At 38.6% G+C, this 27,983-nt stretch overlaps 1 protein-coding gene and 4 non-coding genes across 5 annotated transcripts; 3 read left to right on the top strand and 2 right to left on the bottom strand.

The window, feature by feature from the left end:
* Positions 1-24: 24 nt before the first annotated feature.
* On the top strand, positions 25-27,178 carry LOC148074692 (major histocompatibility complex class I-related protein 1-like). The gene is made up of 11 exons (XM_087796107.1): positions 25-64; positions 108-227; positions 991-1,127; positions 1,204-1,321; positions 20,253-20,519; positions 24,621-24,899; positions 25,100-25,390; positions 25,549-25,650; positions 25,804-25,821; positions 25,954-26,010; positions 26,095-27,178. Exons 1-10 carry the CDS (start codon positions 25-27, stop codon positions 26,007-26,009), a joined length of 1,428 nt encoding a protein of 475 aa, XP_087652233.1. The 3' UTR covers position 26,010; positions 26,095-27,178.
* On the bottom strand, positions 9,114-9,326 carry LOC148074696 (small nucleolar RNA U3). Its single transcript, XR_015712000.1, has one exon. It is a non-coding gene; the product is annotated as a small nucleolar RNA U3 (small nucleolar RNA).
* Positions 10,144-10,356, top strand: LOC148074695 (small nucleolar RNA U3). The gene has a single exon (XR_015711988.1). It is a non-coding gene; the product is annotated as a small nucleolar RNA U3 (small nucleolar RNA).
* LOC148074694 (small nucleolar RNA U3) lies at positions 15,433-15,645 on the top strand. The gene has a single exon (XR_015711937.1). It is a non-coding gene; the product is annotated as a small nucleolar RNA U3 (small nucleolar RNA).
* On the bottom strand, positions 16,517-16,726 carry LOC148074693 (small nucleolar RNA U3). The gene has a single exon (XR_015711975.1). It is a non-coding gene; the product is annotated as a small nucleolar RNA U3 (small nucleolar RNA).
* Positions 27,179-27,983: the final 805 nt, after the last annotated feature.

The following is a 27,983-nucleotide window of genomic DNA, read 5'->3' as shown; positions in this document are numbered from 1 at the left end:
TAAGATGAATGCTCCAGTAAAGCCATGAGCAAAACCATGGACAGTTGGTGGTTAGAGGGGCCGGGTGAGTAGCAGTGATGGTGTGTCTGTCTCTTTTTGCCCTGCAGCCCCCCCGACCCACCCCGCCCGCTGCTTGAGGAAGCACCGAACACGGACCTCAAGCCCCCTCCTATACTCCTACCCCAATGACATAGTCTTTGATTTTGAGCCCGAGCCTGTTTTCCGAGGTAGTTAGGCCTCTGTGTGTTCCTGTGTTCTTCCTCTCTTCCCCCATCCTCTTCCTCCTTCACCTACACCTCCACCCCAGCACAACAGCCCCTTTACCTTGTGTCAAGTCCACTGTGTGTGTTTCCCTCTTTATGTTTTCACATGTTCTCTCTCATGGTTGTGGGATTCACTTCAATCTTACTGTTTCAAACACTGTGATGCACTTTTGTTACACACAGACTTCAAAAGAGTCGTTTTCTTCATCATTGTATGGTAAATATATGCAAATAAATGATGCTGTTTTTAAGAGATTCCTTAGATAAGTCAAGCCTTTTGATAATGAATGTAGTATTTAAAATGTCCATGTATCATTTACCAGTGTAGCTCCATTAAAAAATATTTGGCCTTATAAATAAGAATAGTCTAACTGAGCTATTTATTTATATATATATGACCTCTTTCATCGAATTGCATAAACGTGACTGCAAGTCAATAAAATAATTAGTTTTAGATTTGTAATTATTAAGGCTTTTAACTTGTATAAATCATTCTTGAAAGTATTCACAATTGAGAGTCAAAGTACGAATGAGTTTCATTCATGATGTAAAATGAAAAAATAATAAATCATAGGGTAACAAACATTATTTGCCACTGCATGACCTCTTCTGCACATTCAAACGGCAAACGCACTCTTTAAAGTCAACTTTCTTCTTCTCTCCTCTTCTGCCTTAACTCACTTTTTCAAGCTCCAAATGCTTTTTCTCTGTTTCCCCTGCTGTCCAGGTACCACCACAGGTCTGTCCGCCACTCCTCCTGCATCTCTACCCGGCTCTCTGACCAACGTCAAGGTCCCGCAGAAGTCCCCGTGTCCACAAAGAGAGCGCAAGTCGTCGTCCTCGTCTGAAGATCGCAATAAAATGGTAAGAGACCGTCTTTGTGCTTTGATGAACGTTGCTGTGGTGATGATGAAGGTGATGGTGATGTGCCGTGAAACAGAAAACTCTCGGGAGGAGGGACTCCAGCGACGACTGGGAGATATCTGAGGGCCAGATCACTCTGGGTCAGAGGATAGGATCTGGTTCATTTGGAACGGTGTTCAAGGGAAAGTGGCACGGTAAGAGTCGGTCTAAATAGTTTAGTTTAACGCTGCTAGAGTCTACAGACTAGTGTTAATGAAGTTTCTTTTATAAGGGATGGAGATTATTAAGGTTTTATACCAATGTGAATGATTTTTATGAAATTGTTACTAATAGGATACATTAGGAACGTTACATCCTTATCCTTAATATATATATTTTAAACAAAATCAGAAAGAAAATGGCAGCAAAACCGAACACTGTTTGGTAACTGCCATTTATATCATTATCGTGGCGAGTGTCTTTACTAATCCCTGGTCCTTTGTAAACATGTTACAGGGAAGATAAAAATGAGCTTAAATAGTTCGACCAGACTCAATAGAGAAGTGGTGTCAAACTCAATCACACAAATCTTCCAGCAGTTGAGGTTGTGGGTCTAACAACATGTAGATTTGCTAGGGTTCCCTAGAATCCATAAAAGTATTTAAAGGTACTACAGTACATTCAAGAATCTAATGATAAGGCCTTTGTTTGCATTGAAATACAATTTGAACCAGAGACTATCAGAGCTGATTTACATTGAGGTTCTACTTCAACATGCTTTATGTTGAAACTTCATTAAGAGAAATTGTCTCTGGGCATTATGGGAAAGTGTGAATTTATTGAGTTTTTTTCTAGCCAAAATGTTTCATGATGTCTAAAAGTTGTACCAGACGGGAGTCAAGAAAACGTTTTCAATGGACTAAAAATATATATATTTTAAACATCTTTTTATTGATTTTCAGATATTAAGACATACATTTTGAAACACACACACAAAATAAGTAAAATAAAAGGTATAATACAAAAACAAAGAAAGATCCCACCCTCCACCCCCGTAGAAAACCACCCCGCGGTCTCAGAAAACCAAAATCAACAAAAAATCAAAATCAACTCAAAAAGGAACAATGATGCATAATAGTATACATTGATACAAACAGACAAAAACAAAAAAAAAACAAAAGAAAAAACAATACTCCATACATATGGTGGTAAAAATAAACATAGAACCCAAACTGTTCAAGTATTATGTAAGGTTCAGCTCTTTAACATGCTGCATGAAAGGAGACCAGGTTTCATGAAACTTCTCCAGACAATTTGACCGACTGTATTTTATTTTCTCTAACTGCAACATAGAGAGAAGTTCTTGAACCCAACTCTTAAATGATGGTGGCTTGTCTGACTTCCACTGCAGAAGAACAAGTCTGCTGCCATCAATGAGGAAAATGCAATTGCGTTTGCATGTGCTGTATTTACAGAGAGGTCAGGTGGAGGTCGACAAATATACACATGTGTGGAGAAGGTGTTATTGCTTTTTTACACATGCGGGAAATACATTCAAATATTCTACTCCAGAAACCTTTGAGTGATGGACAATGCCAGAACATATGACCCAAAGTAGCAGGTCTGTGAGAACATCTTAAACAATGTGGACTGACGTCTGGGTAGATTTTAGCAAGTCTCTCATTTGAATAATGCAAACGATGTAACACTTTAAATTGTATGAGACGTTGCTTTATGCAGTAAGATGACGAATGGATACACTCTAAGCTACGCTGCCAGAAACTTGCAGATCATTTAATGTTTAAATCGTGTTCCCAGGCTTAGTTTTGTCCCATGACAGAGGTTTGACATTTTGCATGATCCTATATATTTTGGAAATATGACCTTTTATGTGTGGATTTAAGGAAAGAATCTCATTGCATGTGTTGTTGGATTGCACAAGTGGAAATTTAAGATATTTATTGGCAAAACTCCTGACTTGGAGATATCTGAAGAAATTACTTTTATGAAGATTGTGTTTTTGTTGTAGATACTCAAATGTTAGAAAATGATTATTTTGAATCAAGTCTTTTAGAAATACCAGTCCACTACTGTGCCAGACCTGGAAACCAGTGTCCATCTCGGATGGGGGGAAAAGATGGTTATTCAATAAGGGAGAGAATGTACTTAAATCTTTTAAATTAAAATGTTTCCGAAATTGATTCCAAATCTTTATAGAATTTTTCACAACAGGGTTGGAGATCTGGTGCTGGCCTATTGGTAGTGTAGCACTTAGCAGAGAAATGGCATTATTATTATTTATTTCCAAATTAGCCCAAAGTGGACCTCGTTTTTCCTGCCATGCACCAACACAAAATGCAAATTTGCACACATTTGCTGCCCAGTAATAGAACATAAAGTTAGGAAGACCAAGTCCTCCCACCAACCTTGGAATTTCCAGAAAACATTTTTTCATTCTTGGCACCGATCGGTTCCATATAAATGCAGAAATTAAACTGGCAAGTTCCTTAAAAACAGATTTGGGTAAATAATAAGGAATCATTTGAAAGAAATAGAGGAATCGGGGAAGAACAGTCATCTTTATAGTGTTCACCCTTCCTGCTAATGAGATTGGTAAGTGGCTCCACCTTAAAAGGTCATTTTTGGTTCAAACAGAGTTTTGAAGTGATTGTGGAAGAAATCTTGATATACATGTGTAATCTTTAAACCCAAGTAGGTACATTTGTTTGTTAACTGAAAGGGGAAGATATTATAGTTGATTGATTTTGCCAGATCATTGATTGGAAATTTAATTTGTAACCTGAAATGTGACCAAATATTTTTAATATTTCAATAACTCCAGGTATTGAAACAACTGGATTAGACAAATAGAGCAAAAGGTCATCAGCATATAGTGAACTTTAATGAATTTCCTTGTTCCTCAACACTCCAAAGATTTCCTCCTCTTTCCTCAGAGCCAGAGGCTCAATAGCTAAATCAAAAAGAAAAGGTGAGACAACAACCCTGTCTTGTTCCTCTGTAAAGTTTAAAATACGTTGATGTTATTGAGTTAGTGTGTACTGCAGCCACTGGTGTGGAATAGATTATTTTGATCCAAGATATAAAGTTCCAACCAAAACCAAATTTTCCCAACACTGTAAATAAGTATTTCCACTCCACCCGATCAAATGCTTTTTCAGCGTCAAGTGAGATAACAACTTCTGGCATTTCAGTGGAATGGGAATTATATAAAATATTAAGTCAACGTCGCATGTTAAAGAAAGATTGCCTACCTGGCACAGAACAAGTCTGGTCAGGGTGGATTATTTTGGTCACTGTTTCCAGTCGACGAGACAGAACTTTAGTGAGAATTTTATAGTCGCAGCAGAGAAGGCTTATGGGCCGGTAAGGTAAGGTAAGGTAAGGTAAGGTAAGGTAAGGTAAGGTAAGGTAAGGTAAGGTAAAGTAAGGTAAGGTAAGGTAAGGTAAGGTAAAATAAGGTAAGGTAAGGTAAGGTAAGGTAAAGTAAAGTAAGGTAAGGTAAAATAAGGTAAGGTAAGGTAAGGTAAGGTAAGGTAAGGTAAGGTAAAGTAAGGTAAGGTAAGCTAAGCTAAGCTAAGGTAAGGTAAAGTAAGGTAAGGTAAGGTAAGGTAAAGTAAGGTAAGGTAAGGTAAAGTAAGGTAAGGTAAGGTAAGATAAGGTAAGGTAAGGTAAGGTAAGGTAAGATAAGGTAAAGTAAGGTAAGGTAAGGTAAGGTAAGATAAGATAAGATAAGATAAGATAAGATAAGATAAGATAAGATAAGATAAGGTAAGGTAAGGTAAGATAAGATAAGGTAAGGTAAGGTAAGGTAAAGTAAGGTAAGGTAAGGTAAGGTAAGGTAAGGTAAGGTAAGGTAATGTAAGATAAGATAAGGTAAGGTAAAATAAGGTAAGGTAAGGTAAGGTAAAATAAGGTAAGGTAAGGTAAGATAAGGTAAGGTAAGGTAAAATAAGGTAAGGTAAGGTAAGGTAAAGTAAGGTAAGGTAAGGTAAGGTAAGATAAGGTAAGGTAAGGTAAGGTAAGGTAAGGTAAGGTAAAGTAAGGTATGGTAAGGTAAGGTAAGGTAAGGTAAGGTACGAGCCACATTCTCGCGGGTCTTTTCCTTTTTTAGGTATAACTGTAATAGTTGCCTGATTCATTTTTGGTGGTAGTTTTAAAGTTATACGTGTTTCTTCAAATAATTGACTTAAAATAGGTGAAAGTTTATTTGAAAACATTTGATAAAATTCAGTGGGAATCCATCTGGACCAGGTGCTTTTCCGCTTTGCATTGAGTTTATAGCTAGAGTTATTTCCTCTGTTGTTATTCTGGAGTCTATAACAGATTGTTCTTGTTTATTCATTTGGGGAATTTGCATATTTTCTAAAAAGTCCTCAATCTCCAATGATGTTGCAGAAGTCTCAGAGGTATAAAGGTCACTATAAAATGTTCTGAACTGGTCATTAATAGTTTGTGGATGTACAGATGTCAAACCCTCAGCTGTATTCATTTCAGAAATGATACGATTTGCTGCCGATTGTTTGATTTGGTGACAGTAGTCGAGCCACTTTGTCACTGTGTTCATAGTAGGTTTGTTTTGTTTTCAGGAGGAGTTTCTCAATTTGGACAGTGGTTAAATGATTGTATTCGGCTTGTAATAATTGTCTTTCATTGAATAAGGATGGATTAGGCTGAGATGCACATTTTTTATCTAATTGTAATCATTTCTGCTGTATCTCATTGAGGCGTTTAGTTCTTTCTTTCTTGACATTTGCTGAAAATGAAATCATTTGTCCCCTTAGATAAGCTTTGAGTGCCTCCCAGATTGGAGTGTAGGACATCCCGGGAGTAATATTGATGTCAAGAAAGAAATCAATTTGATCCGAGAGAAAATGTTGAAAGTTTTTGCTTGACAATAAGAGCGGGTCAAGACGCCATGTGCGTTGAACTGGTGCACTGTCTGGAAATGCTATGTCCAGTTGGACTGGTGCATGATGGGAAATCACAATACTGTGGTATTGGCATTTTGTTACACACGGCAAAATTCTGTTGTCTATCAGAAAAAAGTCTATCCTCGAAAACGATTGGTGGACATGTGAAAAAAAAGAATATTGTTTGGTAGTGAGGTTTAATTTCCTCCAGGGGTCAGTAAGTGCATAAGATTGTTTAATGAGATTTACTGTATTTGCTGATTTTGATCAATTATTTTGAAGTTTAGTGGAGGATCTATCTAACGTTGGCTCAGGTACGAGATTAAAGTCACCTCCTAAAATGATGTTATATTTGTTAGGATCTGGAATAGTTGCTATTAGTCTAGAGAAGAAGTGAGGATCAGTTAGGACCATAAATATTAACTAGTGCCACCTCAGTTCCAGACAATCTACCCACGACTATGATATATCTTCCCTTGTTATCAGATATGAAATTGTTTAGTTGAAAACAGACTCCTTTTCTAATAAGTATGGCAGCTCCTCTTGACCTATCCCCATAATCAGAGTGATGTTCTATCATCCCCTCTTTAACTTTGAGTGTTCTTCTGGACGTAAGTGTGTCTCTTGTAAGAACATTATCTCTCCACCTAATGACTTCAGGTGTGTAAGAGCTTTGTTACGCTTAATAGTAAGTAAGTAAGTAAGTAATATTTATTTATATAGCGCTTTTCGAGACCAGGGTCACAAAGCGCTTAAACAATCAAAACAATACTCAAAAAAGTACATACTTTAAAGATCAAGATAATACTGAGAACAACACAGGAGTTCGAGAAATTCAAGGAAAAGCCTGAACAAATAGAAACGTCTTAAGATGTTTCTTAAAGGAGTCAGTAGATCCATCAAGCGCAAAGAGAGAGAAGATTGTTCCAAAGCTTAGGAGCAAGAGTCTGAAAAGATTTCTCTCCTCTGGTCCTGAGTCGTGTGCGTGGAACCATAAGTAGATTCTGATCCACAGACCTCAGAGCCCGAGCTGGGGTGTAAGGCTGGATCAGATCAGTGATGTAAGGAGGAGCCTGACCATGAATAGATCTGAAAGTAAGAACCAGAATTTTAAAGTTGATCCTGAAAGAAACTGGAAGCCAGTGAAGAGTTTTAAGGATCGGAGAAATGTGAGTTCTTCTACTAGAGCGGGTCAGAATTCTGGCTGCAGAGTTCGGAATCAACTGCAGACGAGACACATCCTTCTTGTTAAGACATGAAAACAAACTGTTACAATAGTCCAGACGAGAAGAAACAAACGCATGGATAAGATCCAGATCATGTAGTGACAACATTTTCCTAAGTTTAGAGATTTTTCTCAGTTGAAGGAAACAGTTTCTGGTCAGTTTTCTACAGTGTTGAACAAGAGACATGTCTTTATCAAATACAACACCCAGGTTTCTCAGGCTCAGTTTGACAGACTGACCTAAGTCACCCAAGTACTGACTCAACCCTGGAATCTTATCATCAGGAGCAATCACCAGTGTTTCGGTTCACTCCTTTTACGTTCCAGCTTATAAAAGGTGTTGAACCTAAAGACAGTGGGTTGTGACTCATATTTTAACATGGGTGTAAATACACTTGTAACTGTATGGAGTAAACATAAACAAACAAAAACAACATCAACAAATAAACCTACCATAAAAGGTATCTGCACTAACACGCTCAGGAAGCTAAAGTTGGCCCCAACAGAACTTGACTTAATACAATTAAGGCTCCACTGATGTTTTTGTTGACATACTCGCGCCTCTGCAGCAGTAGAAGGATTTCTCCACATTCTTGTAGGTGATTCTGAAGCGGGCAGGATAAGCAAATCCGAAGCGAACCCCGTCCACTCCACGAAACCGACTCTTGACGTCATTGAACGCCGCGCGTGCTTTGGCAACACTTGTCGGGTCAGGAAACACTGAGATGCTGACTCCGTCCACACTGATGCGTTGTTTGATCCGAGCGAGTCTCAGGATGTTTTCACAGTCTTGGAAGTAGTGAACGCGGGCTATGATGGTGTTTGACCGGCGTCCCTCTGTAGATCCAGGCGGGGAGAGACGGTTCTGTCCAGGAGCGTCCTTCAGATCAAAGGCTGCAGAAGGACACAGACTCGGTGTTGCATTCACGGGTCTCCGGGATTCCGACGATCCTTCCATTGTTCCTCCGCGACCTCGCCTCCAAGTCCTCGCATTTATTGTGAAGTTGGTCCACGACCCCCGTGAGCCGCTTCACCTCCTTCTTGAGTGAAACAACATCATCCGTGCACGTTGACAAACTTTCTTCCACATCCTTCACCGTAGCTTTCATGGCGGAGAGTTCAGAGGTCAGAGTTCAGAGTTGATCGTCGACCTGTATTCTTTGAGCTCCGCTCTCGCTGCACCAATATCCGCTGGAATCACCGCCATCTCACTTTCCAACACTGCGCCAACTTCTGTTTGAAGGATTTCAAGTAAATCCTTGCGCACCGAAGATAGTAGTTCCATCTTGAGCGATTCAGTGACCGACGCGTCGGGTGCGGAGACACTCCTTCTCAGGAAAGCTACTTCAATGGAGCTCGGGGCTAAAGTCGGCGTCGAAGGCGAAGGCCTCGTGGCTTGAGTCGCTGTTTGCCCACCTTTGCTTGATTTACCAGCCATTTCAAAGTTTCGGTTTTTAGGCATATGGTTTAGCAAAGGTAAAATTCGAATGTTTTCCAAAAAGTGCGCTGAATAAATTACTTTTATATAGTCGTTCTGTGGAGCTCCAAAAAACATGTCTACTCCATTGCTATGCTCAACAGCGCCCCTAAATATTCAGGTTTTTAACAAAATACAAACACATATCTCTACTAGTCTCACAAATCAATGAATCTGACAAATAAAAGTTTCTGCTTCTGAATCCTTTAAGCAGAAATGATGCCAAACTTGATGGTTTGTTAGAGCAAATGAATCCTAAAGCTTTAGTTAAGGATGAACTACTCTAATGGAAGTCTTCAGTGGTTCATGAGGCTTAATCTCACCATTACTGCTAAACTCATAAAGGTTTAACATTTAGTTGTTATGAACCAACAACCACTCTGATCATATTCCTCTCAATACTGCACAAGGAAGTAAAGAAGGATCATCAATGACAGAGAACATATGAAGTGAATCATTATTCTCTGTCTGCTTCACACTCAGGAAGGAATATCACAACTCTTCATCATGGTTAGTGACACCAAACACTTTACAAACACATTTCTTAAGTTAAGAACTATAGAAATGATCCCTGAAAGTATAGTCTTAACTTAATTCTGCACCAACATCACACTCCATCCTCACACCAAACTATTATAGTGATGGTTGATTTTGTATTTATTATTTTTCTTCTGCATTCATTAATTTGAACAAACATGATACTGTGTGATTCACATTAAATACACAACATGAAATGTATTTACAAATCAAACACATGCACCACAATACTTTCAAACTAGGTTTCTACCTATTTAAAAAACACAAAAAGTAAAGTCAATATTATAATAAACAAAAGTCAATTAATAAAATACTTTGTAAGTATTGAAAGTGCTTTGTACTTCTTAGCTTGATGAAGCAGTGTCATTATTTTTAAGTGTCCACTAGATGGCGGTCTCTGCACTATTTTCCATTGTTTTGAACAACTTTTCTAATGAAACATAATTTTTAAACTGATGGCGCCACCTACTGACCTCTAAACAACATGACACTGTTTCATTTGGCTTCATCAACACATCACTATTAAATACACAACATGAAATGTATGTTTATATCAAACACATGAACCATAAAGCTTGCACACACATGGAGTAAAGTCAATATTATAAGAAACAAATGTCATTTATTGAATCATTTTGAGTAAAAAATTCTTTATTTCTGTGAACTACACTACAAAGAACAAGCACTTTTCTGGACTGATTTGACATCTGTGATCTATGAGGTTTAGATCTGGAGACTGACTAAGAGACTCCAGGTCCTTACAATGATTTTTATGAAGCCATTCCTTCAACACAAAGGTCACCTTTGGATCGTCACTGTAATGGTTTGGTGTGAGGATGGAGTGTGATGTTGGTGCAGAGTTAAGTTAAGACTATACTTTCAGGGATCATTTCTATAGTTCTTAACTTAAGAAATGTGTTTGTAAAGTGTTTGGTGTCACTAACCATGATGAAGAGTTGTGATATTCCTTCCTGAGTGTGAAGCAGACAGAGAATAATGATTCACTTCATATGTTCTCTGTCATTGATGATCCTTCTTTACTTCCTTGTGCAGTATTGAGAGGAATATGATCAGAGTGGTTGTTGGTTCTGTCAAAGTTTAATATAAACATCCTATGGTAGTGATGCGAGATGAAGCCTCATGAAGCACCGAAGCCTCCCAGCCGAGTAGTTCATCTTTGGAGCAAAGCCTCGTGAGGCTTCATTTGCACGACCATGCCATCATGTGGACAATTGGGAGCATTGCATATTTGTGCGCAAATGATTCTGATATTAAAAAATGTACTTGACAACCTTGTTTTTTTTTAATAATTATTCATTTTTATTTAAAAAAGCAATTTTCCCACAGTACTGGGCTTTAGCCGGTTTCTTTTTTTACTGATTATTTCCCCGGCTTTGGAAAAAATCCTTTCGCAGGGGACGGATGAAGCCGGGGTACACAGTATTTTCATGGCCAGCTGAAAGAGAGATGGGTGTATATTTTTACATTTCGCCCAGTACTGTAGGGGGTCCTCGTTTCTAGGAATATTGTGTTCGTTGAGGTAGGTCTTCACCGCCACCGTAGCATCAACCGTTTCATTCCTCGGCCTGGTCTGCTGTACTGTGGCATCTAAACGATGCCAGAGTTTGCTTCCTAAAACAGAAAAGCTGCATGTAAGTGACCACATAAAATAAATAACAAACAGTAGTATAGTAAATAAATGAATTTGAAAGAAGCCATCTAGCTTGCCTGACGTTGGTTCAATTGTCTCGTTGGTCTCCAAGCTCTCATGCAGGGCTCTATAATGCCTCAGCATTGATGAAGTGTTGTTGTTGTTATATTATTATATTTTATATATACACATATAAAGTATATATATGTATATATAAAAGATAATAATTGGTGTATATATATACAGGTATTTGACAATATTGTAACAGAAATGAATGGGACACTTATTTGTGGAGGAGACTTCAATGTGGTATTAAACAGTACATTAGATCCATCCAACAATAGAAGAAATATGAACCATGTTACAAAAACAATGAAAAACATGTTAAGAGACTACGGTATGATGGATCTATGGAGAAGGTTACATCCAAAAAACAGGGATTACACACACTACTCTGCACCTAACGGAAGCTATGCAAGGATCGACTATTTCTTTCTAAATCAAGAAGATTTTTACAAAGTACAACAGTGTGTAATAGGAGAAGCGGATATATCTGACCACAGCCCAGTAATATTCAAAATTAAACTAAAATCACGAGTTAAAAAAACAATGTGGAGGTTGAATATTGGTATTCTGAACAACAAAAAAATAGTTGAAGAAATCAAAAATGATATTTTCACATATCAAAAAGAAAAGGAAAATGGTGAGGTTAACCCTGCAATAGTGTGGGATGCTCTTAAAGCAGTTATGCGGGGAAATATTATAGCAAAGTGCTCTTTACTGAAAAAAACAAGAGAAGCAGCATATAAGGACGAGAAAGAAAAACGACTAAGGTTAGAACGACAACACAAAAACAGCCAGGACCCCACTCTACTTCCAAAGATACAAGAAACCAGGGATAACATAAAAAGACAATTAAATTCAGAAGTAGAAAAAAGAACTAGGTATTTAAAAGAGTCATATTACGAGATGGGGTCAAGAGGAACGAGACTTTTGGCAAGAAGACTTAAAAAACAGCAGATCGACCGCTCCGTTCATAAAATTAGAGATGCTTTAACAAATGAAGCCACTTTTGATTTAGAGGAAATAGAAACTAAATTTAGAAATTATTATGAGAATTTGTATAAACAACCACCTTCTGCCGACATAAGTCAAATCAAAACTTTTCTTAACTCACTAGATCTACCATGCATCGGCACAAAGCAAAATGACCTCCTAACAACACCGATAACAAAAGTGGAAATAGAGCGAGCAATTGGAAGGTTCAAATCAAATAAATCACCAGGTAGTGACGGTTTACCGTCTGAATGGTATAAAACATTCAATGAACAGCTGACCCCGATGCTACACACATCATTTAACTACACTCTTGAACAGGGTGTGATTCCTCCGTCTTGGAGCGAAGCTATCATCTCAGTTATCCCAAAAAAGAAAACCAGTGAGAAGTGTGAAGACGACAGGCCGATCTCATTATTAAACATAGATTATAAACTTTACACTTCCATCATAGCAAAAAGATACAGCACATTCATGACAGAGATAATTGATGAGGATCAGACCGGATTTATCAAGGGCCGTCAAACGCATGACAATATTAGGAGGACTATGCATGTAATAGATCATGTGGAACGTAACAACATCTCAGCTGTCCTCATAAGCTTTGATGCAGAAAAAGCGTTTGATTGCGTTAATTGGTCATTCCTGTATCTTGTACTAGAGAAATTTGGACTAAATAGTAAAGCAATACGATGCATTAGATCGCTCAATCAAAAGCCGACCGCAAGAATAAGAATAAATGCTAGTCTATCAGACCCTATTACCTTAGAAAGATCTACAAGACAAGGTTGTTGCCTCTCACCAACTCTTTTTGCTATTTGTATCGAACCATTGGCCCAAGCAATCCGACAAAACAAGGAACTTAAAGGTATAGAAATGAATCACCAAAAACAAATTATTGGACTTTTTGCAGATGACATAATATGTTATTTACAAGAACCAGAAACTAGTATTCCAAAAGTAATACAACACATGGAAGCATTTGGCTCCTGTTCTGGCTACAAATTAAATTGAGCAAAAACGCAAATTATGGCAATGAATTTTACTCCATCTGAGAATCTCAAAATAATATTAAACACAAATTGGTTTGCCAAAAAAATAACATACCTAGGGGTCACCTTGACCAAGGAATACAAGAAACTGTCTGAAGAAAATTATAGCAAACTACATAAAGAAATTAAAACTGACCTAGAAAAGTGGGGTCCCCTTACACTGGATTTGAGTTCAAGAATAGATACAATCAAGATGAACATCCTACCTAGATTACTTTACCTGTTTCAAGCATTACCAGTTGAGGTACCAGAGATTCTATTCAGAGTGTGGGACAAATTGTTCTCTAGATTTATATGGAATGGACAAAACCCGAGAGTAACATTTGAAACCTTACAGATTAGTAAAGAGGGAGGTGGGATGGCTTTACCAAACATGAGAGGATACTATCTTGCGGCCCAGATAGGACCAATTATAAGTTGGTGTGACCAACACTTTGACGCAAAATGGAAAAATCTAGAAGAAAAATGTAGAGATCAGGAAATTCGAAGTCTAATTGGAGACAGAAAAACCATGAAGGAATATAGTAACCAATTAGATACAATAAGTCAATTCACACTTGAAATGTGGTTCAAGGTGGTCAGAAAACACAAATTGGAAAATGAAATTAAAATATTCAGTTGGATAGCATACAATAAAAATTTCACTCCAAATAATCTGGATTTACAGTTCAGGCAGTGGATCCAGGTTTAACTGCAATATGCACAGACACAAAACATGGCAAAATGATGAGCTTCCAAGAACTGAAACAAATATACTCTCTAAATAACAGAGACCACTTTAGATTCTTACAATTACGGGACTTCTATGACAAACAAATTAAACCAAACATGAATGAAAACAGAAATGGTATAATCCAAACTTTGATTGGAACCTATAACGGCAAGAAGTGTAAAATTGTCTCAACATTATACAAGCAAATGATGGAAACTAAGGGAAAGACAACAAATGATGTAAAGGAAAAGTGGGAAAAAGAGTTCCATATCAGTATAAGTCAAGAAGAATGGTCACATATTTGGAAGACGCAGCATTCTACGACATCTTCTCGTATCTGGAGGGAACACTGCTGGAAAAATGTAATAAGATATTTCATTACACCAAAAATTAAAAGCAGACAACTGTCATCGGACCAGTCGTGTTGGAGAGATTGTAACGAAGTCAATGTCGATGCTCATGTTTTCTGGTATTGCTCTAAAATCAGGAAATATTGGAAGGATGTGCATGAAGCAGTTGAAAACATCTTGGGCTATAATATTCCACCTGCATGTTCAATTTTGTACCTGGGCTTAAATTCAAACATTGTAAACAAGGAAGACAAATATTTATTTAAAATACTAGTGGCAGCCGCTAAAAAGGCCATTACCAAAAAATGGCACAATACGAAAACCAGTGGAAGAATGGACTCACATTGTCAAAGGAGTTTTTGAAATGGAACTTTTAACCCACAGGATAAGGACACAAGAAGACAAATTTATAGAAAAATGGAAAAAGTGGACTCTGTTTACACAACAACGACACCTGTGAAATACTTGGACTGTATCAGTGTGTACTTTATATATTGAAAGATGCATGTAAGAAACATGAACAACCCCCATTTTTATTTTTTTATTTTTTTATTTTTGTTTTGTGTTTTTTATTTTCTGTGATGTATGTGTGTTTGCCTTAATGTGGAAAATTCTAATAAAACTTAAGTTTGAAAAAAAAGAAAATAGTGCAGAGACCGTCATCTAGTGTTCTCTGAAAATAATGACACTGCTTCATAAAGCTTCATCAGACCATCACTACTTACCACTGCTGAAGTGTTTTCTTCATGGACCACTGAGACTCTGGCCTCAGATGACATTTGGACATTTTGTCCCTCAAGATGCTTCTGCTGCTCACGTCAGTGTCAGCTAATTGTACTGATGACATGTTTGGTTTGTCCATCAGACGGATTGCAACTGTCATGCTATGTTTGAACCCTCTTTCTTTAGAAGGTTCATACCTGCACTGTGAGGACCAGAGTGGTCTCCTTCTGGGCTTTCTACCCACCCCTTCACTCTGGTCCAGAGTGGATGAATCTTCATCTACTCTGTCCAGTGTGTCCACTTGTCTGCTAGTTGAGGACGGTGAAGAAAGTCAGAGGCACGAATATATTGCTGGTGTGTTTCAGTGCAGGTCACATGTAAAGAGGTGGTGAGTGCTTTGTTCTTTTTCAGAGTCAGAGCCAAGAGAGGTTATCCATAGAATCATCCTATAGAGAGTGTCACAATCATTTGTAGAACCAAGGTTACATAGGTAACCTGTTGTTTTTGTATAGATGTTGTTTATAAACTGTGAAATGAAAAAAAAAACGATTCAACCGTCATTATAATAGTTTGGTGTGAGGATGGAGTGTGATGTTGGTGCAGAGTTAAGTTAAGACTATACTTTCAGGGATCATTTCTATAGTTCTTAACTTAAGAAATGTGTTTGTAAAGTGTTTGGTGTCACTAACCATGATGAAGAGTTGTGATATTCCTTCCTGAGTGTGAAGCAGACAGAGAATAATGATTGACTTCATATGTTCTCTGTCATTGATGATCCTTCTTTACTTCCTTGTGCAGTATTGAGAGGAATATGATCAGAGTGGTTGTTGGTTCATAACAACATGGTTAAATTTCAAACGTTTCTATGAGTTTAGCAGTAATGGTGAGATTAAGCCTCATGAACCACTGAAGACTTCCATTAGAGTAGTTCATCCTTAACTAAAGCTTTAGGATTCATTTGCTCTAACAAACCATCAAGTTTGGCATCATTTCTGCTTAAAGGATTCAGAAGCAGAAACGTTTATTTGTCAGATTCATTGATTTGTGAGACTAGTAGAGATATGTGTTTGTATTTTGATAAAAACCTGAATATTTAAACACAGGTACAACTATTACTGATATGGTTGTTGAGATATATTTTTGCTGATAACTTTGTTGTGAAATTAATCAGATAAATAAATGCATTGTTTATGAACAGAACTTTTTTCTCCAGGATGCCTGATTTTTTAGGAATTCAATAGATTTACAGTAAACTAGTAAATTCTTCAGACTAAACTCTCTGGTGTCAATTGTGTAAGAATATAAATACTGTCTAAACGAAAGAAGAAAAAAAAGTGATGTTTAATTAAAACAGTTGTTCAAAACAAAGGAAAATATTGCAGAGAGCACCATCTAGTGGAAAATAATGACACTGCTTCATGAAGCTTCATCAGACCTTCACCACTCTTCTGGTCAAAAGCAGTCTGTCACAGAGATGAGGGCTTGTTTTTGCTGGAGCCACTAAATGAACCTTAAACCTCTCACTCTCCTCAAGAGCAGGAGGAGGAAACACTGTAGTGGAAAAGATTAAAGTGACCACAATGAATGAGCAAGAGCATCTACCTCCAGTGGAGAGTTGTATGTATCTGCTCAAGGAGACAGTAGAGATGTAGATTAACAGATACAAATGTTTTCATATATTGTATTGAACATAACAACCACTCTGATCATATTCCTCTCAATACTGCACAAGCAAGTAAAGGATCATCAATGACAGAGAACATATGAAGTGAATCATTATTCTCTGTCTGCTTCACACTCAGGAAGGAATATCACAACTCTTCATCATGGTTAGTGACACCAAACACTTTACAAACACATTTCTTAAGTTAAGAACTATAGAAATGATCCCTGAAAGTATAGTCTTAACTTAACTCTGCACCAACATCACACTCCATCCTCACACCAAACTATTATAGTGATGGTTGATTTTTTATTTTAGTTGAACAAACATGATACTGTGTGATTCACATTAAATACACAACTTGAAATGTATTTACAAATCAAACACATGCACCACAATACTTTCAAACTAGGTTTCTACATTATTTAAAAAACACACGTAGTAAAGTCAATATTAGAATAAACAAATGTCAATTAATAATATACTTTGTAAGTATTCTTCATGAAGCAGTGTCATTATTTTTCCACTAGATGGCGGTCTCTGCACTATTCTCTATTGTTTTGAACAATTTTTCTAATGAAACATCACATCATTTTTAAACTGATGGCGCCACCTACTGACCTCTAAACAACATGACACTGTTTCATTTGGCTTCATCAACACATCACTATTAAACACACAACATGAAATGTATGTTTATATCAAACACATGAACCATAAAGCTTTCAAAGTAAGTTCCTACATTATTACAAAACATGGAGTAAAGTTAATATTATAAGAAACAAATGTCATTTAATGAATAATGTTGAGTAAAATATTATTTATTTCTGTGAACTACAGTACAAAGAACAGTTTGTGGTCAACATTAGAACAGAGAGCAGAGTCAGCATTTCTTCAGTTTGTTGTAGAGCCAACCAGTTGAGGAACCAGTGATTTGTTGGAGCTTCTGGTGCCACTAAAATCAACCTCAAACCCTCGAGCCTCACTGTTCTCAAGAGGAAAGAGGAAACACTGGTGGAAAACCATAGAAAAGCCTTGGTCGTCACAATGGATGATCAAAAACCTTCATCCCAAGAGTAGGCTTGTCTGACTGAAAGAGAAGACTGTGTTCTCGTCCTGGACAAAGTGCAGAATGAGACAATATTTACACTTTTAAAATGGAAAACCAACACTCTGATCATATTCCTCCCCTCAATACTGTGAACTTACATATTAATCCAAATGAAAGTTCAACACATGCACCAAAATGTTCACATTGAGTGTTTAAACCAACCATGTGGAAATGTTTAATGTTTCATCTTGACAAAGAAACAAAAGTGAGAAGAATTATTTTCAATAAACTATCATCAAGAACAATTTCTAGTCGAAGTGTGTCAGGAAACTTGTAGATTCATAACTTTGTTGGCAGCATTACAGACTCAACACAACACGCTCAAAAGATATTCAGTCAGGGAAGAATCATTGTGGCAGATAAGGACAATCACCATGAACGGATACTGATCACATTTATTTGTGTGTAAAAACAAAACCTGATTGAAAATGTTAATTAAAATGGATTTAAAGACATTTTGATGAAGTTAAATATTGTAGCTCATCACACAACTTTATTTCTGTATGAGATTTATCAACTAAAAAAACAATCAAATATTGTATCTTTTAAGTAAAAATTATATATTTGAATCCAATAATTGAACCTGAAAGTTATTTTTTTTATTTTCTCCACTGCTTATATCCCCACTTTCAACCTGCTGTTGCCTGAGACCTTTACTTTCTCTGACAGGTTTACTTTTGAGGGCCAGTTCATGCTAAGGTTTGTGGGTAAATAGTACCAAGAACAGGCAGTTTTACTTCCTGTGAGACCATACAATGTTGGAGAGATCGTAGAGCACCAAGAGCTCACTGACCAGGAGGGAACTGAAGATAGTTCAAGTGTTTTTTTAACTACAGAAAGTCTGTCCGTAAAATAATGATACAAATGGTTCTTGAATTGATAAAAATGACTGAAAATCATTCAAATGTATTTACTGTTTGAGCTCAATGTCATGTTTTAACCACTAGAGGGAACTAGAAGCTTTTCTCGTCTCCACAAAAAACTCGTTTATTTTTTACTTTCATAGTAATATTTTAGAAAAACTTTTTTTTCTGAATAAAAGAGAATAGAAAGGAAGGAAAGAAAGTTTATACATATAAATCATCGTATGTCAAAATAAAAAGCAATTCAATCCACTTGTATTTCTCTTCACTTTAATTTGACACTCCTGGTATTCCATAGTTCACATTCTGCGTGACTTTAAGGTTCAGAAGAACGACTCTAAGAAATAATAATAAAGTTTAAAGTGGAGTTTTTGTCACAGAAAATAGTCGTAATAACATGTTTGGTTTACTTTCACTTTCCATCTGGACGTGACGTCACACTGAATCCTCATTGGCTCAGATATTTCTTCCTGCGTCTGTTGTTTACTTTCACTTGTACTTCGTTCGTCGACCTGAAGACTTGTTGGATCCTAGTCTCCAGAAAAGAGCTGAAGATGAAGAAGGTGTTGTTTGTGCTTGTTGTGTGGATCCACAGCTCAACTGCGAGTGAGTCTCCTTCCTCCACTTTCATGTGTTCACACCTGCGTCACCTTTTATTTCTCCAAATACTCTTCACTACAACCTTCATGACCTTTTCACTCTCAGAGGAGTCAAAGTGTTTCACTGATTCACTTTTCATCTCAGAACCGTGAAGAAGTCGTACACAGAAAAGTAGATCCGAGCTCAATGTCAGGTGCTCACCTGGTGGCGCTGTTGAGTCACTTCTGTTGATTGACGGAGGAACTTGTTTGACGCTGAACAGAAAGTGACTCCAGAGTTTTGCTTCATGAGCTGATCACTTGTTTTTAAACGATGCTGCCATCAGGAGATTCATTGACTCACAAGAAGAGCTTTTACAATTTTCATTGATTTGACTTTAGTAAACAAGTCTATCATGAACTAAAATGAGGAAATAAAAACAAAGAAAGTGTCGCATTTCTTAAGTGCGCATGTTCAGACAACCTTGTAGCTCAGCTCACTTCAACATATTATCACATCTCACAGTTTATTGGAGCAACTCAGTGAAGCAGCTGCTCTGAACTTGTGTTTGGACTTAAAATATCTAAATGAAACATTTACAATCATGTTGAACAGTAATCTTCAGAAACATGTTATTTATAAACTGATATAAACTCATGTTATTTAAGTTCATCATTAACCTTAATGTCCTTCAATGATCTTTATTCTATCAATCATTCTTAGATTTGTTCCATGAACTTGGTTTTAATTTTCATTAAAATATAGAAAATGTGTTATTAGAGAGAAATAATAAAAATAAGCAACATTATCTGTGTTTTTTAAAAACAATTTCAATTTAGTTGTTTGATCTTTTTCAACATTGTTGCTCCTGTTTCTTCTTAATTCATCCATTTATTCTTTTAATTCTCTTTATTCCTTATTTGTTTTATTATAAATATTTATTACATTTCAGATTGTTATTAATATTAATCGTTTTTTCTTCTTTCTTCTTCTTCTTCTTCTATAGTTGTGTCCCAGTTAGCCAGGGTTCTTGGAGAGTGAAGTGTGAAGGATGTTCTGCTGGTGTCCGTGTGTGGACGTGAACTTTGTGTCACTGCTGACTGTCCCTCTGTTCTTCACCTCTTTGTCTTTGTAGAAGATGTGATTGTTCTGCTGCATCACAACGTTGTGTCATCAGAACCAGAGAAGATCTAAACTTTGTTTTTGTGTCTCACAGTGATTCACACAATGCAGATGTTCGACACTGCGTCTGCTGGAGTTAAAAACTTCCCAGAGTTTGTTTCTGTCACTTATGTGGACGGAGTTGAAGTGGAACACTACGACAGCAACACCAGGAGAAAAGTACCCAAACAAGACTGGATGATCCAGGTCACAGCAGATGATCCTCAGTACTGGGAGAGAAACACAAATATCTTAAATAATAACCAGCAGCTCCACAAGAACAACATTGAAATAGCAAAACAGAGATTCAACCAAACTGGAGGTTTGTTGTCTTTAAAATCAATGTTTGACCTTAAACTGAATCATGATCAACCTTTTTACATCCTGAACCATCAATCTTGTATACAGAGTAGATCAGAGGAGGAAACTGGAGTAGATCATACAAGTTCAGAGAAGAAGAGAAGATCACAGTGGAGTATTAAACAGTGGAGTAGATCACAGTGGAGTAGATCACAGTGGAGTATTAAACAGTGGAGTAGATCACAGTGGAGTATTAAACAGTGGAGTAGACCACAGTGGAGTATTAAACAGTGGAGTAGACCACAGTGGAGTATGAAACAGTGAAGTAGACCACAGTGGAGTATTAAACAGTGGAGTAGATCACAGTGGAGTAGATCACAGTGGAGTAGATCACAGTGGAGTATTAAACAGTGGAGTAGATCACAGTGGAGTATTAAACAGTGGAGTAGACCACAGTGGAGTGTGAAACAGTGGAGTAGATCACAGTGGAGTAGACCACAGTGGAGTAGACCACAGTGGAGTATTAAACAGTGGAGTAGATCACAGTGGAGTAGATCGCAATGGAGTATTAAACAGTGGAGTAGATCACAGTGGAGTATTAAACAGTGGAGTAGACCACAGTGGAGTAGATCACAGTGCAGTATGAAACAGTGGAGTAGATCACAGTGGAGTATTAAACAGTGGAGTAGACCACAGTGGAGTATTAAACAGTGGAGTAGATCACAGTGGAGTATTAAACAGAGGAGTAGATCACAGTGGAGTATTAAACAGTGGAGTAGACCACAGTGGAGTATTAAACAGTGGAGTAGATCGCAATGGAGTATTAAACAGTGGAGTAGATCACAGTGGAGTATTAAACAGTGGAGTAGACCACAGTGGAGTAGATCACAGTGCAGTATGAAACAGTGGAGTAGATCACAGTGTAGTATTAAACAGTGGAGTAGATCACAGTGTAGTATTAAACAGTGGAGTAGATCACAGTGCAGTATGAAACAGTGGAGTAGATCACAGTGTAGTATTAAACAGTTGAGTAGATCACAGTGTAGTATTAAACAGTGGAGTAGACCACAGTGGAGTATTAAACAGTGGAGTAGATCACAGTGGAGTATTAAACAGTGGAATAGATCACAGTGGAGTATTAAACAGTGGAGTAGACCACAGTGGAGTATTAAACAGTGGAGTAGATCACAGTGGAGTATTAAACAGTGGAGTAGACCACAGTGCAGTATTAAACAGTGGAGTAGACCACAGTGGAGTATTAAACAGTGGAGTAGATCACAGTGGAGTATTAAACAGTGGAGTAGACCACAGTGGAGTATTAAACAGTGGAGTAGATCACAGTGGAGTATTAAACAGTGGAGTAGACCACAGTGGAGTATTAAACAGTGGAGTAGACCACAGTGGAGTATTAAACAGTGGAGTAGATCACAGTGGAGTATTAAACAGTGGAGTAGATCACAGTGGAGTATTAAACAGTGGAGTAGACCACAGTGGAGTGTGAAACAGTGGAGTAGATCACAGTGGAGTAGACCACAGTGGAGTATTAAACAGTGGAGTAGATCACAGTGGAGTATTAAACAGTGGAGTAGATCGCAATGGAGTATTAAACAGTGGAGTAGATCACAGTGGAGTATTAAACAGTGGAGTAGACCACAGTGGAGTAGATCACAGTGCAGTATGAAACAGTGGAGTAGATCACAGTGGAGTATTAAACAGTGGAGTAGACCACAGTGGAGTATTAAACAGTGGAGTATTAAACAGAGGAGTAGATCAAAGTGGAGTATTAAACAGTGGAGTAGACCACAGTGGAGTATTAAACAGTGGAGTAGATCGCAATGGAGTATTAAACAGTGGAGTAGATCACAGTGGAGTATTAAACAGTGGAGTAGACCACAGTGGAGTAGATCACAGTGCAGTATGAAACAGTGGAGTAGATCACAGTGTAGTATTAAACAGTGGAGTAGATCACAATGCAGTATGAAACAGTGGAGTAGATCACAGTGGAGTATTAAACAGTTGAGTAGATCACAGTGTAGTATTAAACAGTGGAGTAGACCACAGTGGAGTATTAAACAGTGGAGTAGATCACAGTGGAGTATTAAACAGTGGAGAAGATCACAGTGGAGTATTAAACAGTGGAGTAGACCACAGTGGAGTATTAAACAGTGGAGTAGATCACAGTGGAGTATTAAACAGTGGAGTAGACCACAGTGCAGTATTAAACAGTGGAGTAGACCACAGTGGAGTATTAAACAGTGGAGTAGATCACAGTGGAGTATTAAACAGTGGAGTAGACCACAGTGGAGTATTAAACAGTGGAGTAGATCACAGTGGAGTATTAAACAGTGGAGTAGACCACAGTGGAGTATTAAACAGTGGAGTAGACCACAGTGGAGTATTAAACAGTGGAGTAGATCACAGTGGAGTATTAAACAGTGGAGTAGATCACAGTGGAGTATTAAACAGTGGAGTAGACCACAGTGGAGTATTAAACAGTGGAGTAGACCACAGTGGAGTATTAAACAGTGGAGTAGATCACAGTGGAGTATGAAACAGTGGAGTAGATCACAGTGGAGTATTAAACAGTGGAGTAGATCACAGTGGAGTATTAAACAGTGGAGTAGACCACAGTGGAGTGTGAAACAGTGGAGTAGATCACAGTGGAGTAGACCACAGTGGAGTATTAAACAGTGGAGTAGATCACAGTGGAGTATTAAACAGTGGAGTAGATCGCAATGGAGTATTAAACAGTGGAGTAGATCACAGTGGAGTATTAAACAGTGGAGTAGACCACAGTGGAGTAGATCACAGTGCAGTATGAAACAGTGGAGTAGATCACAGTGTAGTATTAAACAGTGGAGTAGACCACAGTGGAGTATTAAACAGTGGAGTAGATCACAGTGGAGTATTAAACAGAGGAGTAGATCACAGTGGAGTATTAAACAGTGGAGTAGACCACAGTGGAGTATTAAACAGTGGAGTAGATCGCAATGGAGTATTAAACAGTGGAGTAGATCACAGTGGAGTATTAAACAGTGGAGTAGACCACAGTGGAGTAGATCACAGTGCAGTATGAAACAGTGGAGTAGATCACAGTGTAGTATTAAACAGTGGAGTAGATCACAGTGTAGTATTAAACAGTGGAGTAGATCACAGTGCAGTATGAAACAGTGGAGTAGATCACAGTGTAGTATTAAACAGTTGAGTAGATCACAGTGTAGTATTAAACAGTGGAGTAGACCACAGTGCAGTATGAAACAGTGGAGTAGATCACAGTGTAGTATTAAACAGTTGAGTAGATCACAGTGTAGTATTAAACAGTGGAGTAGACCACAGTGGAGTATTAAACAGTGGAGTAGATCACAGTGGAGTATTAAACAGTGGAGTAGACCACAGTGCAGTATTAAACAGTGGAGTAGACCACAGTGGAGTATTAAACAGTGGAGTAGATCACAGTGGAGTATTAAACAGTGGAGTAGACCACAGTGGAGTATTAAACAGTGGAGTATTAAACAGTGGAGTAGACCACAGTGGAGTATTAAACAGTGGAGTAGACCACAGTGGAGTATTAAACAGTGGAGTAGATCACAGTGGAGTATTAAACAGTGGAGTAGATCACAGTGGAGTATTAAACAGTGGAGTAGACCACAGTGGAGTATTAAACAGTGGAGTAGACCACAGTGGAGTATTAAACAGTGGAGTAGATCACAGTGGAGTATGAAATAGTGGAGTAGATCTCAGTGGAGTATTAAACAGTGGAGTAGATCACAGTGAAGTATTAAACAGTGGAGTAGATCACAGTGGAGTATGAAATAGTGGAGTAGATCTCAGTGGAGTAGATCACAGTGGAGTATTAAACAGTGGAGTATTAAACAGTGGAGTAGATCACAGTGGAGTATGAAATAGTGGAGTAGATCTCAGTGGAGTATGAAACAGTGGAGTAGATCACAGTGGAGTATTTAACAGTGAAGTAGATCACAGTGGAGTATTAAACAGTGGAGTAGATCACAGTGGAGTATTAAACAGTGGAGTAGATCACAGTGGAGTATTAAACAGTGGAGTAGATCACAGTGGAGTATTAAACAGTGGAGTAGATCAGGTCTCACTCTGGTTTCTCTCTCAGGTGTTCACATCTTTCAGATGATGAACGGTTGTGAGTGGGACGATGAGACTGGAGAGGTCAAAGGTTACCTACAGTACGGCTATGATGGAGAAGACTTCATCGTGTTTGACCTTCAGACTCTGACCTGGGTCGCTCCGAGTCCTCAGGCCGTCATCACCAAACACAAGTGGGACCAGAATGAAGGCATGAAGAAACAGAAAAAGTTCTTTTACATCCAGCAATGTCCAAATGAACTGAAGAAGTTTGTGAAGTTTGGGAGCAAAACCTTGATGAGAACAGGTAGTTCCATGACCTTCTTCTCCTTCTGCTCTCCTTCCTCCTTCTCTCCCTCCTCTCTCTCCTCATGTCCTCTCTCTCTCTCTCTCTCTCCTCTTACCTTCTTTTCCTCACCTCCACCCCTGTCCTCCCTCCTCCTCCTCTCCTTCATTCTCTGTCCATCCTTTGACTTTCTCTCTGAAGTGTGGTGTCTCTCCCTTCAGAGCGTCCACGAGTGTCTCTCCTCCAGAAGACAGCCAGCTCTCCGGTCACCTGCCACGCTACAGGCTTCTACCCCGACAGAGCCATGTTGTTCTGGACCAAAGACGGAGAGGAGCTGCACGAGGACGTGGAACACGGAGAGATCCTCCCCAACCCTGACGGAACCTTCCAGAACATGGTGGACCTGAAACTCCCGTCTGACGACTGGTCCAGGTACGAGTGTGTGTTTCAACTGGACGGCATTCCGGAAGACGTGGTCACCAAACTGGATCCGTCAAACATCCTGACCAACGGTAAGAGTCTTCAGAACCTTCTTGGTGTCTCCAGAGGTTTCTTTCATCCAGATGAGAGTCCAGGTGTGGTCAGCATGGATCTGCTGAATGAGGCCCCACCACGTCTCTAACACTGGTCACCTGATCATGTCTCCACTTACTTTGCTCTCCATCCACAGCCAGGACTTTCCTGACCTTGTACATCATCATGGCCGCCGTCGCTGCCTCCGCTCTGGTGCTCACAGTGGTTGGATACTTCATCTACAAGAAGAAGAAGAAAGGTGAGAGTTTGTGATTTGATCCAGATCATCTCCAGATACTGGAGAGAAAGAATAGAAGGTCAAAGAAGGTCAGCAGAGATGAGAAGAGGTCAGAGGAACTCTTCTATGTTCATCTTCTTCAGGTGTAATTTGTCCTCTTTCTTTCCATTTCAGGCGACTCTGACTCGTCTTGTAAGTACATGATCTTGTCTCAGCTCAGATGTTGACCATGTGACAGAGTGCTAGCATGCTAGCATCAGTGTTGACACTAGTTTCATCTGCTGGTGAGAAGCACACAAGCTAACAGGGTTTGTGATCTTACAGCGGCCCCCAGCTCGGAGCTGGACCATCTGAAGGATCCGCCCGTGGACAGAGACTAAAGTCAGTGGATGATAATTGTCACTTTTCTTCAAGACTCACGCATGATTTTACAAGTTGATACATTTTTCTGTCTCCGTGTTTCAGGAGGAATCGACCAAGAAACGTCTTTTTCTTCTGAGACTCTGCAGACGTCAGAGCTGCTGATCTTTGTTCCTTCACTGGAAATGTGTTTGAAACTCACATCAGGATGTCATGTGATCTGAGCCGTTATGAAAACTACACACACACACAGATAAATGCACACACACGATTCTGTACCACACAAATACACTCACACACACAAACACTCACACACATGCTTCACTTTAACACAAATAAATGCACACACACAAACACTCACAAACATGCTTCTCTAAAACACAATAATGCACTCACTCACAATCACACACAATCACACACAAACACACACATGCTTCACCATCACACAAGGATGCACACACATGCATCTCTGACACACAAAAATGCACTCACAAACAACTGCAAACACACACACGCATGCTTTACCAAAGCAAAAAATGCACAAACACGCACACAACCAAAAAAGCAATCAGACACAATGACAAACACACACACATGTGCTTTACTACTACACAGAAATGCACACACATAAATACTTAAACACATGCTTCTCTGGCGCAACAAAAGCACTAACACACAATAACTAACGCACACACACAGATGTCTCTGTAGACAAAATGATACACACACGGAAAATATATACACACAAACAGAGTCTAAAAACAGGTACTGACACACAAAATCAGGCACACATACCCAAACACACTCACGAAAACAGTTGAACAAACCTGAAAATAGGCGCACACACAAATAAAAAGATAACAAACACATGTATTTACACATCAAATAACAAACAGAAGTACAAACATGCAAAAACCAAAATGGAAAAAAAATCAGACACACATTGACAAATTTATGAATGTGTAGACACACACACACACACACACACACACACACACACACACACACACACACACACACAGACAGTTTTGTGTTCATGTAATAGTTTGTGTGTTTTCTTCCTGGTGTGTAGACACTAGTTAATGAAGCGTCAGTTGTGATGTCAGAGGTGAAGAATCTTGTCAAACATAGTTGAACTGCTGCTTCATTTCTTGTGTGTTTTGATCTTCAAATAAATGGACAGAAAACGTCCACATGTGTTTGGACTCCAAATGTTCAGTAAAGTCACTTGTCATTGAGGGTCAGTGGAGGCTCAGAAAGAATCCATTTGTGCAGCTGTTATGAAAGGTCAACATCTCTGACCTCTCCTTCTGTTTCCTGATCAACTCATGTCCTAAATATGACTGTATTGCTTTGATCAACTCGTCTTGTGCTGAACAGGTGCACATAAGTTGTGTCCACTTTTGTGTAGAAGAAAAATCCAGAAGAGCTTGTGCCGACAATTCACATGTAGAAACTTGATTCAAAGTTTCCTGCTGAGTCGGCTGAATGTGTTTGTGGAGGTTTGCTCTCTGACCTGCTTCTCTCAAGTCAAACTTCATCAGGTTACACAACCATGAGACGCCGATCTCACGCCACACCTGTGCCGCCATCTTAGATCCCGCCAGAGCTCAAATGTGCAACACTGACGACACATTTGGACAGGTGTGGTGAGACGCCCAGTGTGGATGTTTGACTCCGCCCCCCGAGCACCTGCACCAGTCAGGTGTGCCTCTATGAGACTTGTGTGTCACGCCCTCACTGCACTCAACTGCTTTCTGTTTGCAGCGTGGAAGAGGACACCACAACAATCCACCTAGATCGCCCCCTAGCTGTGAGTCGCTCACCTAAGTCAGAATGTTAATAATTGAAAAAACGTTTTCATTTTAACATCAAACACAACTCTTGTTCAAATGTATTTTCCCTTGTATTAAACTATATTGTTTAATGTTTACAATTGTTTGTAATGCATAATAAAATAACCTGATATAGTTGTTTTAATGTCATGGTGATCA

This window comes from Callionymus lyra, chromosome 7 (genome assembly GCF_982586985.1).
Source record: "Callionymus lyra chromosome 7, fCalLyr1.hap1.1, whole genome shotgun sequence".
Lineage (NCBI taxonomy): Eukaryota > Metazoa > Chordata > Actinopteri > Syngnathiformes > Callionymidae > Callionymus > Callionymus lyra.
The sequence above is the reverse complement of the archived record's forward strand: the minus strand, read 5'-3'. Positions and strand labels throughout refer to the sequence as shown.

Bases quoted from the DNA above. Each gene is read 5' to 3' on its own strand.
- LOC148074692 (XM_087796107.1), top strand. From the start codon at position 25: ATGAGCAAAACCATGGACAGTTGGTGGTTAGAGGGGCCGG. The intron at 228-990 runs GTAGTTAGGCCT...CCTGCTGTCCAG, and splicing joins GCCCGAGCCTGTTTTCCGAG to GTACCACCACAGGTCTGTCC. The intron at 1,322-20,252 runs GTAAGAGTCGGT...TGTGTCTCACAG, and splicing joins GTTCAAGGGAAAGTGGCACG to TGATTCACACAATGCAGATG.